General features: G+C 21.9%; 3 protein-coding genes across 3 annotated transcripts; 2 read left to right on the top strand and 1 right to left on the bottom strand. All coding sequences in view use genetic code 6, as the record gives it.

Annotated features, from left to right (window-relative positions):
• Positions 1-1,111: 1,111 nt before the first annotated feature.
• TTHERM_001071451 (hypothetical protein) lies at positions 1,112-1,279 on the top strand (the record flags this gene model as incomplete). The annotated part of the gene is made up of 1 exon (XM_012800774.1): positions 1,112-1,279. The coding sequence occupies one exon, from the start codon at positions 1,112-1,114 to the stop codon at positions 1,277-1,279; it is 168 nt and encodes a 55-aa protein (XP_012656228.1).
• A 652-nt stretch (positions 1,280-1,931) lies between these two features.
• On the bottom strand, positions 1,932-4,484 carry TTHERM_01071450 (transmembrane protein, putative; the record flags this gene model as incomplete). Its single annotated transcript, XM_001026844.2, has 1 exon — positions 1,932-4,484. The coding sequence occupies one exon, from the start codon at positions 4,482-4,484 to the stop codon at positions 1,932-1,934; it is 2,553 nt and encodes an 850-aa protein (XP_001026844.2).
• Positions 4,485-5,557: 1,073 nt separating this feature from the next.
• On the top strand, positions 5,558-13,615 carry TTHERM_01071440 (EF hand protein; the record flags this gene model as incomplete). The annotated part of the gene is made up of 15 exons (XM_001026843.2): positions 5,558-6,600; positions 6,845-7,053; positions 7,110-7,639; positions 7,832-8,531; positions 8,625-9,682; positions 10,267-10,681; positions 10,790-11,469; positions 11,779-11,856; positions 11,914-11,959; positions 12,230-12,324; positions 12,385-12,514; positions 12,658-12,761; positions 12,831-12,990; positions 13,399-13,453; positions 13,528-13,615. Exons 1-15 carry the CDS (start codon positions 5,642-5,644, stop codon positions 13,613-13,615), a joined length of 5,307 nt encoding a protein of 1,768 aa, XP_001026843.2. The 5' UTR covers positions 5,558-5,641.

The following is a 13,615-nucleotide window of genomic DNA, read 5'->3' as shown; positions in this document are numbered from 1 at the left end:
ATAAAATAAATTAATTTATTTTTATTATTTTTATTTTTATTATTTAATTATTATTTATAAATTGCTATTTGTTATTGATATTTTTACCATAAGAGACTAAATTATTATTAAAATTATGTAAAGTTAAACTTACTTCTACTTATTATGAACAAACTAAATATTATGAAAATGATATTAAAAAAAGCATTTAAATACAATTAAAATAATTTAGATTTTAATTATTCAATTTAAAATATTAAATTTTTAATTTTTTATATTACTTTATTGCTACTTTATTATTTTTTTTATATTATATATTCTTATCCAAAATAAAAATGAGTAATTTTATCTAAGTAGCCTTTTCAATTTAAGGTATTAAATATGTACATTGATTTTCATTTAAAACATTTTAATAAATATATTATTAAAATAAATTTCAAGCAATTTCTCTAAAATGCTATTGCTACTTTAGCTCTTTAGCTTATTTTGTTATATATATTTGCAGATCAAACAAAAAAAAAGAAAAAATCATTTCAATATGGATTTAAGTTAAATTATTTCGCTATTGTTTTTAAAAATTCATATTTATTTTGTATGATTTTACTCAAAAATTAAATTTTTCTAGTTTAATTGCTTATTTAGAGCTGCTTCAATCTATTTATAAAATATATTTATTGTTCTCAACATTATTGTATTATCCAACCTATTATTATATTTATGACTTAAAAATTTCCATCATACACTTCAATAAAATGTATGTTGGAGTATATCATGAAAGCTAAACAGTTTCATCTCTTTAAAGAATAACTTTTTACTCTGGTGCTAATGTTAAATAAAAATATTTAGACTCATATTTGAGCTTTGCTTTTTTGAGCTAGAATTTGTAGCAATAAGATTGACTAAAAATTATAAATCTAAAAAAATAGTAAAGAAATAGATCTATTTTTATTAAAACTAAATTTAGTTAATAATAATTCAAGAGAAAACCATAAAAATTGAAAAGCAAGTTTGGTATATAAAGCAAAACCGCATGCCTATAAGAATTTCTTTAAGACTGTACTTATACAGGATCTTTCTTATAGTAATTACTTACTGTAAGTTTCTTCATTTGAAGACAACAACTCAATCTAGGATGATTAAAAGGACACTCTCATCCGTAAATGGGATACAGAAACCATTAGTATTTTATTCTCTTCGGAGAATAGGTATTTTTGCGTTTCACGATGATCATCCATCGCTGTGTTTGACCGATCGTCTATACGAGAAGTCACCAGTGGTTGGAGGGTGTGAGTGCTTCTGACTAGATTAACCCCCCCTTAATTAATTAAACAAAACATTATTCTTTTCTTCTTAAACAAAATATCAATAAATCAATTCAAAAAACAAAAAATATATAACACAACATTTATTTTTTAAAAGTAAACTCTATTTAACACCTAAAACAAACAAACAAACATAAAATCCAAAATAAAAATCAAATTAATTGATTGATTTAAAATCATATTTTTGTATATTTTAAATAATTAATTTTTATTAAAAATTAATAGAAGGAAATAAAAATTAAAAGCTATATAAATTGCAATTAAAAGCACATAATTAAAAATATGAAACCATTTTAAATTTCATTTTTAATTATTCTGTTTTAATTTAAGTTTTAAATTAAAATTACAATTTAAATGATTTAATTTTTTAAAAAATCATTCAAAAAGTAAGAATAAAATAAAAAAAATATATTTTAGAATAAAAATATTTACTTGGTCTATAAAATATATTTCTTGCTAAATGGATAAATCTCTTATTGAATTATATTTCCTAACACAAAAAAATATAATGCTAATCTTTGAATTAATTTACTTTAATATTTTCATAATATCTTATCTTATTTTAGAATTATAGCTGTTTTTAGATGCACTTATCTACAATTAATTTATCTGATATTTTTTACTTATTATTCAACTTGTACTAATTTTCTTTTTACTTTCACTTTTTTCATGATTAGAAAAGAATAATTGAAGATTTTGAGCTCCTAAAGGTGCCTTTTCTTATCTACCATTAAAATTATCAATTAAATTTTTTAAGTGAAGACTTAAAAGGGATTGGCTATATTCAGAAAGTATATTTTCTTTTAGGCTGGTTATTGCTAGTTTTTATTATTAAGTAAGTAGGTTTTATTAGTTTTACAACATTTCTATCAATTCAGCCCAGGTATATATATAAAAGTCAAAGGTTAAAATCATATCCTTGCAGAGGTCATCATTTATAGAGCAAACTCCTAATTTTTCTATAAATAGCTCAATTAAGTACTCATTTGTGAAACTGTTTACTATCAAATCTTATTAATGTTTAAATAAGTTAAAGAATTATGTCTTTTTTAGAACATTCACATTACTCTTTATGATATTAGATTGATCCGAGCAATAAAGAGATCTACCAGTATTGAGAATATCATAAGAATAGTCTAAGTCTTATTCGTTTATTTTAATTAACTATCCTTCTTTAAAATTAAATTCTTTTAATACTTCATCTATCAGTTTCTCATTGTTAATGTATTACTTTGCTGAAATTACAAGTTTTTCTTTCATAAAATTTTTATCTTTGTTTTAGAATAATATTTTTCTAATTATTTGTCTTATAACAAAATATTTCTTTTCTTAAATTTCTTTATTGTTTCTTGATATAATTTGGTTTAATTTATAGTCTATATTTAGTAGAGGTGTTTGGTCATAAATCATATTCTTCACTACTATTTGTGGCTTAAGGATTTGCACTTGCTCATACACAGCTTAATTTCTAAATTAAAAGTGGTAGTGGCTAACATATTTAAATATAAGTTAATTCCCACTTGACTAAATTGAGCTGATAAGTTAATATGTGAAAGTATTTAAATCGTAAACTCCTGATTCAGCGCTTAAAATTAAATCCCAAAAATCATTAATATTGCTATTTTATTTAGAGTTTTGTTAATTCTCAAACTGATTCAACAATTATGAATTGTAATGGAAAGAATAATATAACAAATTGGTATGTAATAAATAAGCTATTTTATTTACAAATTAATCTAATTCCTATTAATTTTGATACTAAAAATGGCTTTCTAAAGTATAAACAAGAGTATTTGTATTTAAATCAGGTCCTTGTGAGATCAAAGTAATAAAAACTAATAAATTACATATTGAAAATCCAATGTAATTTTTATCCTCTCTTATATTTTAACTGATTTATTAGCTTTGATCATAAAATTTCTCTACGAATTGCCTGTATTTAGTGCACATGATATTAATAAGGTTATTCTTTTTATTTTTAGCCAAATCAACACATGAAAAATAACTTAAATTGTAAAACAATTCATAAAAATCCTTTTGAATTTTAATATTCTAAATAATTTTATTGCTGTTTTATATTAAAAATTGTAAAGAATCTTAGCCATTTTAATTATAAATTTAGATATTTTCAAAAAGAATTTCTTAACAATCTAATAAAATTTCTACTAAATCATCAATTCTGTTGAATTATTTTAAATTCTCACTTTTATAAAACAAATTCTTTAAAACTAATAAATTTGTTTGAATTATTTCCAAATTTTATTCACTTTTTTGAAGACAATCTTTTATGATATTAGCTATATTAATAAATATATATTCATTTTAAATTAATATAGATGTAATAAGTTCTTCACTTGAGAATAATTTAGAACAAACGCTGCTTAACTCTGTAAATTTGAACAACTCCACTTATTCAGATTCCTATTTTACTTATTTTATAGCAAATTTAATAAGCTTCAAAAATTTCAAATTAATAAATCGAAGAAATTGTGCATCTTAATTGCCTAGTTCATCTAAAATTTTGACTAAAATGTTGATATTTTCAGTGAATAGTCTTGATTGGTGTATTAAAATATATTCAAAAATAGAATGATTTTTATCTTCAAACTTCTATTCAAATAATTCATAAGAATCGATGCCAATTAAATACCTTGTTGGCTAATCGATTCCTTCTGTTAAAATTTACGATAATAAGTGAGAGTATAATTTGTTATCTTATAAAAATTGTGAAATCAGATTAAAAACAAGATTGATCACAAAATTATATTTTTCAAATCCTTAATCCTAAATCAATTAATGGTCTAAATTTTCTGTTTTCTCTATATGCTAAGAGTAAAACAAAAACTCTCCAAATGCATCAATAACACTTTCAATTATGAATTTGAAAAAATTTTTTATTTTTAACTGAGTTTATGCTTCAGAAGAAATACCCTTCTTTTCTCTTTCAATCAAATAAGCACCAACATAAGAAGCAAAAGATTATTGCATCAAAGATCTAATTTCATCTTAATTGATATCTGCTAAAGAAGATAAATCACCAAATGCAGCTTCACAAAGTTTTTAAATTAGGTGTTCCATTTAATTTTGTTTAGTTTTCTATCTTTTATACATATATAATCCAGCTCCTGCAGCAATAGCTACTCCTGCGATAGTTGAAAGCAGGGCTTTTTGGTTAATTTTCATTTCTTCTTTTGTTTAGTAACTACTTATTTATTACCTACCTACTCTACCAATTAATTCTAATTAAAAAAAATATAATATAAACCCACAAAAAAACTATTTAATAGAAGATGAACAAAAAAATTTCAATACAACAACACTAATAAGCAAAATCAAAATTATAAATATAATAGAAAAACATTTATTCTCACAATTTAATCCAGAATAATTTAGAAAATTCTTAAGAAAAAAAATCTTTTATTACAAATTGAGAAAAGTTTTTAAAAGAAAAATTTCATTTAAATCTTTTACTAAATAATTTTAGTGAATTCCATAAAAAATGATAATAAAAGGAAAAATGTTTTAAATATCAAAAAATAAAAACTTTTATTTTCAGATTTTAAATTGTCATCAATCAATCAATCCTAATTAATTAAGTTAAGGTAATCTTACTTGACTCAAAAAATTTTAGTTTTTTTAAAATATTTTTTCTTTCTCATTTTTTATTTGTTTTTATTAAATTTTAAATTATTTAAATTTTTCAGACATAAAATAAATAAATAATTCAATTTTAAAATTTATTAGCCTTTAATCTTTACACAGAAAAGTAAAGTTGATATAATATTAATATTTTGTTAATAAAACCGATTATTTACTTCTTGACATTTTGTTATATTTTTAAAGCAAATGATAAATTTATGATGTTTGTTAGAAAAAAATAAATTTTGATTTAATAGTTTCTATAATAGCTAATTGTTTCTAGCTCAATAAATTACTATGATATCTAATTGAATTTAAAAAAGTTATATTTGTCATAGAAGATTTATATTGAAATAAAGTGATAATGTACTATATAAATACAACCAAGTATTTATACATAAATACATATTTAATAGAAAAAGTAGAATTATAAATAAAAATATATGGAATTTCATACTCATTGTAAAAAATTAATTGTAATTGTAAATGGCAGTCAATCTATAAAAGAATCAATGAATTAATGCATGTATTTATTTTAATTTTCAAACTAGTTGTTTAAACAATTTCTACTGTTTTTCAATAATTCTTATTGAACCCAATTATAAATAAATATATTAATTAATTAAATAAGTAAGTAAGTAGACTGGCTGCTAATTTCAACTAAATTTTATAAAAATTAGGAACTAAGCCCACAAATAAAAATGAATGGAATTAGGAATAGATATAAACCTAATAGCTTGGACGACTAATAGATAAATTAAAAATTAAGTTAGAAGCTAATGCTCAAAACATATAGTAAAAATGGGAATTAATAGTTAGTTTTGCAAGATAATAAGATGTAGAAGTCAACAAATAATAAAGATTATTATAATGAGTTTAATATGCCTGTTGAGTATAGCGATGAAAAGCTACAAGTCAAGCAAATTTCTAAATAATTAATATGCATTTCGCCAGCTTCTAAACTTAAGGAGCAATTAGATCAAGGTAGGAAACATAATACTTAGGTTTCTATCTTTACTGATTTTAAAAATTAGGAAGGAAATGGAGGAATTAAAAAAATAGAAGCATTGCATAAATAATAATAAAATTAAACTCTAAAGCTAAATCCAATATTTTAAATAGAGACAAAGCAACCTTAAACTAGCAATGTCTATTCAAAAACAGAATAAACTTACGATTTAATATCTCTAAATGAAGAAAAGCAATAAATCACTCTACCAGATGATGATAATATAGTTATTAACTAAAGCAAAACAAAAAGAGGGAATTTTTCGTAAAATTTACTTAATGGGCCTGTTTTAACTGAAGGAAGCGATTTTTCTATTTTCGGAAGTACACAAACTATTCCAAAATTTTAGTTGAAGAGCAATTTAACAACATAAGATACATAGACTCTTAGTAAATCTAAAAGTGACTAGCGTTTAAATTCGATATTGAATTAGTCAAGCATGAAATTTGATTAGAGCAAATCGATAATAGGAATACTAAATTCTTCTCAAATGAATAGCAGTAACGTTAACAATAAATCAGTAGATATTAATTCTGAAGCAATTAAAAGATAAAATTTACTACATAAGAGCAATTTCCTTCGTAATTCATCCTATAATTTAAAAAGCTAATCAGACCTAATATAATCTAGCAAGCCATCGTCTATGTTGCAGTAAATAAATAATATTTTTTTTAATAAAGAATTCTCTTCTTTATTTTTAAATACTGAAATTTCTTATAAATAAGACCAACTCACAAAAAATATTTTTATTAATATTTTGTTTTTATTCTTTAAAACTATTTTAAAATTTTGGAGTGAGTGGAGATAGATATAAGAGAAATTAAAGTATATGAAATCTATATTTAAATATGTATATTTTGAAAATTATATATTAAATAATTAATTAAAAATATAGGAAAATATAAAATTTACAGACTACTTCATCATTTACAGGCAAGCAACGAAAGGTATTCTCTGACATTTCTCACCTTGAATAACATTTTACAAATATAATGGATTATCCTAAATGTAAATAAAAAATATATGACTCTATGCTTTTGACACCTAAAGACATTTAAACTTTACATAAAAGTAGATTAAATAAGAATAAGTTTTGGGTCAAGAGTAACAAACAACATTAAATTTAATAAATATTTTTATTAAAACATTTTTTTCATTAGTGGCACTAGGGAATATAAAGGTTTAGTATTAAGCAGACTTGAAGAAAATTATGGAAAACAAAAATCTAAGCTATGTTTCTGATTAAAAGCTCATAGACCCGGTTTTAGTTAATATTACTGACAGTAACGGTGAACAGTTTAAGTAGAGTGTTTTTTAGGTTACTGAAAATAAAAAGGAATCCTATCAGTCTTTTCACTTGTAAAGATCTATTGTAAATTCCTTATCCCCATAGAGAAGATTTTCAGAAACTATGAACCAAAAATAATATCAAAATGTGATCAAAGGTAGTAATACAGATTTAAATTCTAAGCATTTTCAAAGTGTCAGAGATAATAACAAATTTTAGTAAAGCGAAAATTAATAGCAATAATATAAAAATACTACCAGCAGATAAGATGTATAAGACCTTGAGAACTGGCTAGAAGTAATGCTCTAACAAATTTATTCAGAAAATAACTTGAAAGCCGATTAAGTTTTAGAAAATGTTTAGCTAATTTATACAGCTTGTTTAAAAGAACTCATTCGCCAAGTAATTCTTTTAAAAATAGGAACAATAATATAACTTATTATAGATAATAAATAAGAAAATAAAATATTTATCAAATATTTTTATAAGAAATATCTCAAATAAATTGTTTAATTATTATGCATATTAGTTATAAGCAATATATAATATACATATTAATTTTATAATATTAAATAATTTTTAACTTTTTTATAGGTTAGCCTTTAGTGTACTGAGAGAGGATTGCTCATATAAAAAGTTTGGGATGCATATTTAACTTTATTTGAGAAGCTAATAGAATTAAATGCTACTGAAAAAAGGAATTTAGAAAAGTTATATATTGAGGACGTTAATAGAATATCAAAAGGTTATGAAGCTAATATAAATTAGTTAAGCAAGAGTCTCTCTTAAATGCAAATAAGCATTGATGAACTTACAAGTAATTTGGATATGGCGATATAAAATAATCATGTATTGAAAGAAGTTAATGATAAATTTTAGTCAGAAATAAAAATTAAAGATGCAGAAATAGAATCTCTGAAGCAAAACATAAAATTGCTATCTTGGGATAATGATTTCTACTAAACTGAATATGTAAATTAATAAAAGAATTAAGAAAATCGATAAAAAATGGAAGAAAAAGCTTATATTAGGTTAAAGCAGTTAGAAGACTAAAAGTATTAAAGCATTTAAAACTATTAAAAATAAAGCAATTCTATACAATTGTCAACTCCTAATGTGTAAAAAACTCCTAAGTAAAATAATTTCATTGATTTCAAAGCAGCTAATTACTAAACATAGCAGTTGAAAATTGAAAAAAGATGTAAATCAGCTAACAATTCTATTCTACATTTAGAGGAATTAAATATTGAAATGGAATCACTTTATGAATTTTCGAAGTTAAGATTCCCAATAAGTAAGATTTTTTTGTCTGTTTGTTTATTTTATTTTAAACCAAATTCTTTAAAATTATTTATTAAATTTGATAAATAAATACTTAAAAACAAAGAAACTTTTACTGAGGAAGAAACTTAGACAGAGAATATTGAAATAAACTAAGAAAAGCATTAAACCAATAGTTAATAAGAAAGAATAGAAAAAGATCAAAGTGATATAATAAATCAAGCAATTTAAGAAAGAGAAAACTAATTAAGACAATAAATAGAGTAGGAATTGAAGGAGCAAATAGAGAGCAATTTAAGAAGTTAAATAAAATAATAACTAAGAGAATAAATAGAAAATGAATTATAGCAAAAATATAGCTAGCAATAATAATAAAAAGAAAAATAAAATAGTTAACAGTCGTAGAGATTGCAAAGGGATAGTAAGCAACAGTCAAATTAAAAATAAAAATAGCCAAATTAAAATTAATAACTTAAGTAATTGATAGAATAACTTAATTTAGAGAAATAGTAAATGTAATTGGAAAAGTAGCAGCTTTAATAAGAAATCTAAAACATAAAGAAGGATCAGGAATAAAAGATTTAACAACAAGAGGAGGAAATAGAGTAAATGGAGTAATTATTAGCTGAAAAAGATTAATTAATAACACAAAAAGAGAAAATTATAAAAGAAAAAGAAATGGGATCTTAGATTAAAACTAAAGAAATCCAACAATTACAGTAAGATTAAAAAAAATAAACAAAAGAATTTTAGAATAAAATTGATAAAATTGAAGAGTAATTAAAAAAATATATCGAAAAAGAAAAGATTTAATTAACTTCTTCCACTACTTCTTAATTTGGTAATGTTGAAATAAATTAAACAGATTGGAGGTCTATTTATTAAGCAATCAGAGATAATTCTGATCTGCCAGATATCATTAAATAAAATATTGACATAATGCTGAATCTGATTACTAAAGAGTAAGAAGAGCAAAAAGCTAAAAACTAAGAAACAAGTCCTCAAAACTAGAATGAAATAACTGAGCAATAACCAATTGAGAATGAACAATCTTTGATAAAACAATCCTCAAAATCTTTTTAAAATTAAAATGAAAATCAATTTTAAAATATCAATCCCGATCCTCAATAAGACTAGGAAGAAAAAATCCAGCAGATGAAAGAAGTAAATAATTCTTTAATCTTTTAAGATGAACTTAATTTTTAATTCTTTATTTATGTCTATTTTTTAATAATAAAAATTTTGTAAAACAAACAAATAAAATCTAATAAATGATCAGATATTTATTTATCCTTTTCAGCTCTTGATCCACATTTAATAGCTTTAATATAAAGAAATATTTTTAAATAAAACTCAGAAATTATTTTTTGATTAAAAAGATGTTAATTTAATAAACAAAATGATAACAATTTAAATTTTTTCAAATTTAAAATTTATTTAAACAAACAAAATCAAATTTAATGTTCAGTTTTCCTATTTTTGCATCATAGTTATCTCTCATTTTTACAAAAATATTTTACCTTAATTATATCTATCTATCAATATATGGTTAAACTCAAACAAAAAAACGAGAATATTTATGAATTATTGTAGATTTCAAAATCTAAAATAGATTTATTGATTTTTTCTTTGATATGATTTTGGTAGATTAAAATTTCTATTAAAAAATTTCATAATTTATTTTTAATTTTAATTGAATTTTATTAGTTTGAAACTTAAATTTTATTAAATAAAATTAATAATTATAGTTAGAAGATGCCAAGCTGGAGATAGAAGAAATCAAAGACAATGTCTCTGATTTGACTAATAAAAATAAGAAACTAATTAACAAGGTAAAGTAACTCAAGGACATCATAAGGAGTTAAAAGAATACTATAATAAAAATATAAGATATTGCTAAGTAGCTAGTACAAGAAAATAGAAAAATATAATAATAAACAAATGAATATTCAATATAAGATATGGGATAAAATACTTAAGAATCATTTAACGATATTCCTTTTCCTAAAGAAGAAATTAAATCAGATGAACCTGAAAATATTTCCATAATTGAATTTGTTCCAATAGAACAATAGAGCTCTCCAACTTCTAAGACTAAAAGCATGGCTAAGAACTTTAAAATGTCACAACCTTAGTCAAAGAAAAGTATTTCTAAACCTGGAGGTGGAGGTGTTTTAAAAATTTTAAATTACTTTCTTTATTTCTTTCTTTCTAAAGCTTTTTTTTTCAAATATTTCTTAAAATAAAAAATTTTAATAAATTTAAAAATAGAAAATTCTCCCACATAAATATTCAAAAATAAGTAAGCTAGAAGGTCTAGGTTTGATGCTCTAATAAACTAGTTAGGAGATTTAACTAACGATTTTATAATCAATGACGAAGATGGTAAAGAAGATGTAGACTTTGATGACTACCTTCCTCAGATTCATAATGTGAGAAGATCGTCGATGAGACTGTTTACTAATAAGAAAACAAAGACATATGAATTTAAATTAGGATAAGTTTAAAAAAAGGACAGAACTATCAGTGCTAATGCAGAACCTGCTCTTAAATTATTAAGCAAAGTTTAAGATAGGATAAAGGAAAATAAGCACTAAATTTCATAAACAAAAAACAATATCATAAAATTTGTATTGAATGTTTATTAAGATAGAATTAAAAACCCTTAAAATGTGTAAAACCCTTTATATGTTATAGCTTACGACAACATGATGTAGAAATACGGTTTAAAGAAAGTTGCTGAGACTAAACTTTAATAATTTTTAGAGAGCACAATGAAATACTTAGATAACTCTAGAATCAAAATGTTTTCACGATTTGCTAGAATTTATGATCCTTACGATAGTTAAGATTTTGAGCTCTATATTAAATGTCTTAAATTCGTTGAAGAGTCTGGAAACAGTGGCATGCAAATTATAAATTAGCCATTTGATAGAATGTTCATTTCTCATGTAAATAGATTAATTAATTATTTCTTAAAAAAATTAGTTAATATTCTTATTTAAGTTAATTTATTAATCAATTAATTAACAGCTTTTTATCTTTTTTGTGAAATTAGATTTTTATTTTTTAATGGTTTATTTTTATGGCTTTAGTTTTTTTACTAAACTAAATTTTTATAAATTTTAAATTTACGATAATGCAATCAGCAATGTTATTAATCTCTTTTTAATTGCTTCTAAATAATTTAGTTTTGATATTCTAAATTAAAATGAAGTTATTTATTGTTTAAATATTTAAATTCTTACTTAAAAAATTAGGAACTTTCGCTATAAGCGTTAACAAATTAATTTCAAGATATCATAAGTCAAGATAAAGTAATAGAATTAGTTGATTGGGTAAAAATAAAAATTTATTTGTATTAAATATAATTTATTTCATAATTTATAAATTAGATTAACAAAAACAAGATTTAGGATAAGAATAAATCAGATTTAATAGGTAATATTTAAACATTTTATTTAAAATTTTTAATTTTTTAAATAATCATATATTCTTTATTTAATTCCCACTATTAAATAATTCAATTTAAACTTATTTTTCAGAAATAAAATTTTTATCTTGATAAATAAAATAAGCATTTGGATTACCTAATATTAAAAAGAAACTTTAAGCTTTTTTAAATTAAATTTTTTACAATAAATTTATATTAAAATTTAAATTTACTTATTATTTAAATTAGTTTTAAAAATTTTTAATATTTTTGAATAGACTTTGATGATATGATGGAGTAAATATTAGAAAAATATAATTAAACAAAAAATAATGTCCTAGGAAATGTAGAAGATTTATTTTTTGCAGCAGATGTAAACATATTTTTTTTGGCATTTATTTTATTTTTAAAAAACTTTAAATTATAAAATTAGCTTAATAAAAATGGCTAAATAGAAATTGATGAATTTATTACTTTGTATCGTCATTTAGAAAAAGAAAGATTTGATTTAAAAAAAGCTTAGGATTTGTTTTTAAGTGAAGCTGATATTATCTCCTCTGATGGTAATTATAATCACAATCAAAAATTGTTTAAAATTTTATTACTCAAAAATGCATCCTTTTTATTAAAAAAACAAGAAAAAATGGAGTTTTTTATTTAAAAAAACCTTTTGCTAACTTTTTTCATTTAAATTTTTAAAAATTAGGTGAAAGAAATCTTTCATTGAATAAATTTGCAAGCATCTCCCTTTAAGAAGGATTATTTAAAATTGATAAACAGACAGCATTTTCTAATTAAATTTCGCATAACGTAAAATAAGTTATTCAAAGATATTTGAATTTAAAAAGCACATTCTCTTTTTATTCTGGAAAAAATTAGGATTTTGTTAGAAACATTGACCAGTTAAGGGTTTGCTGGAAAGACATTTGCTCTAAAATTAAGAAGCGACTAATGAGATGCAACTCTTATACTGACAGCTTCAAAGAAATAATAGAGAATCTTGATAGCTAATTGAAACAGAAGCTTGATAAAGATTAATGTAAAAATTTATAATGCGTTTTGTAGTTTTGATAGAATTTAGATTAAGTTGGAAAGAGTAGCTATTTAAAATAAACAATCAATTTATTTATTTATTAATTAATTAATGATTGATATATTTTATAAGAAAGCAAAGTTTTTAATTTTTAAATTAAGTTAATTAATTCTGCTCTGAATTTGTTTGAATTTCAAAAATTTTTGACCAAAAAACTTATTTTAATCGACTAATCTAGAATGTTTAATTTTGGAAGTAAAATCGATTTAGAAAATTGCAGAGTCTATTAATTTCCGCAATTTTACATTGAATCTATTTATCTATCTATCAATTTTTCTTATTAGGTTCCCCTCATTTATTCTAATATATTATAATGATTGCTTCAATCTAATAAATTATTTATTTATAATAAAGTTTTATGGATTTCTTACAGACTGTTAGATGAAGAGTCTAAGCGCTTTGTTTTGGAGTAAATAAATTTAAATAATATTTTAATCTAACGTTAATTATTTTTGATTAATGCTTGCTTATATTTTTAAATAGGTATGAAGTGGATTTACTTGTGCCTGTGAAGTTCAATCAAATTCAAGATGCGTTTTATGAATTAGAAGATTCTATGATCTCTAAATGA

The sequence above is a fragment of the Tetrahymena thermophila genome (assembly GCF_000189635.1).
Source record: "Tetrahymena thermophila SB210 genomic scaffold scf_8253957, whole genome shotgun sequence".
Taxonomy (NCBI): Eukaryota; Ciliophora; class Oligohymenophorea; order Hymenostomatida; family Tetrahymenidae; genus Tetrahymena; species Tetrahymena thermophila.
Note: the sequence above shows the minus strand (reverse complement) of the source record. Positions and strands in the feature narration are given on the sequence as shown.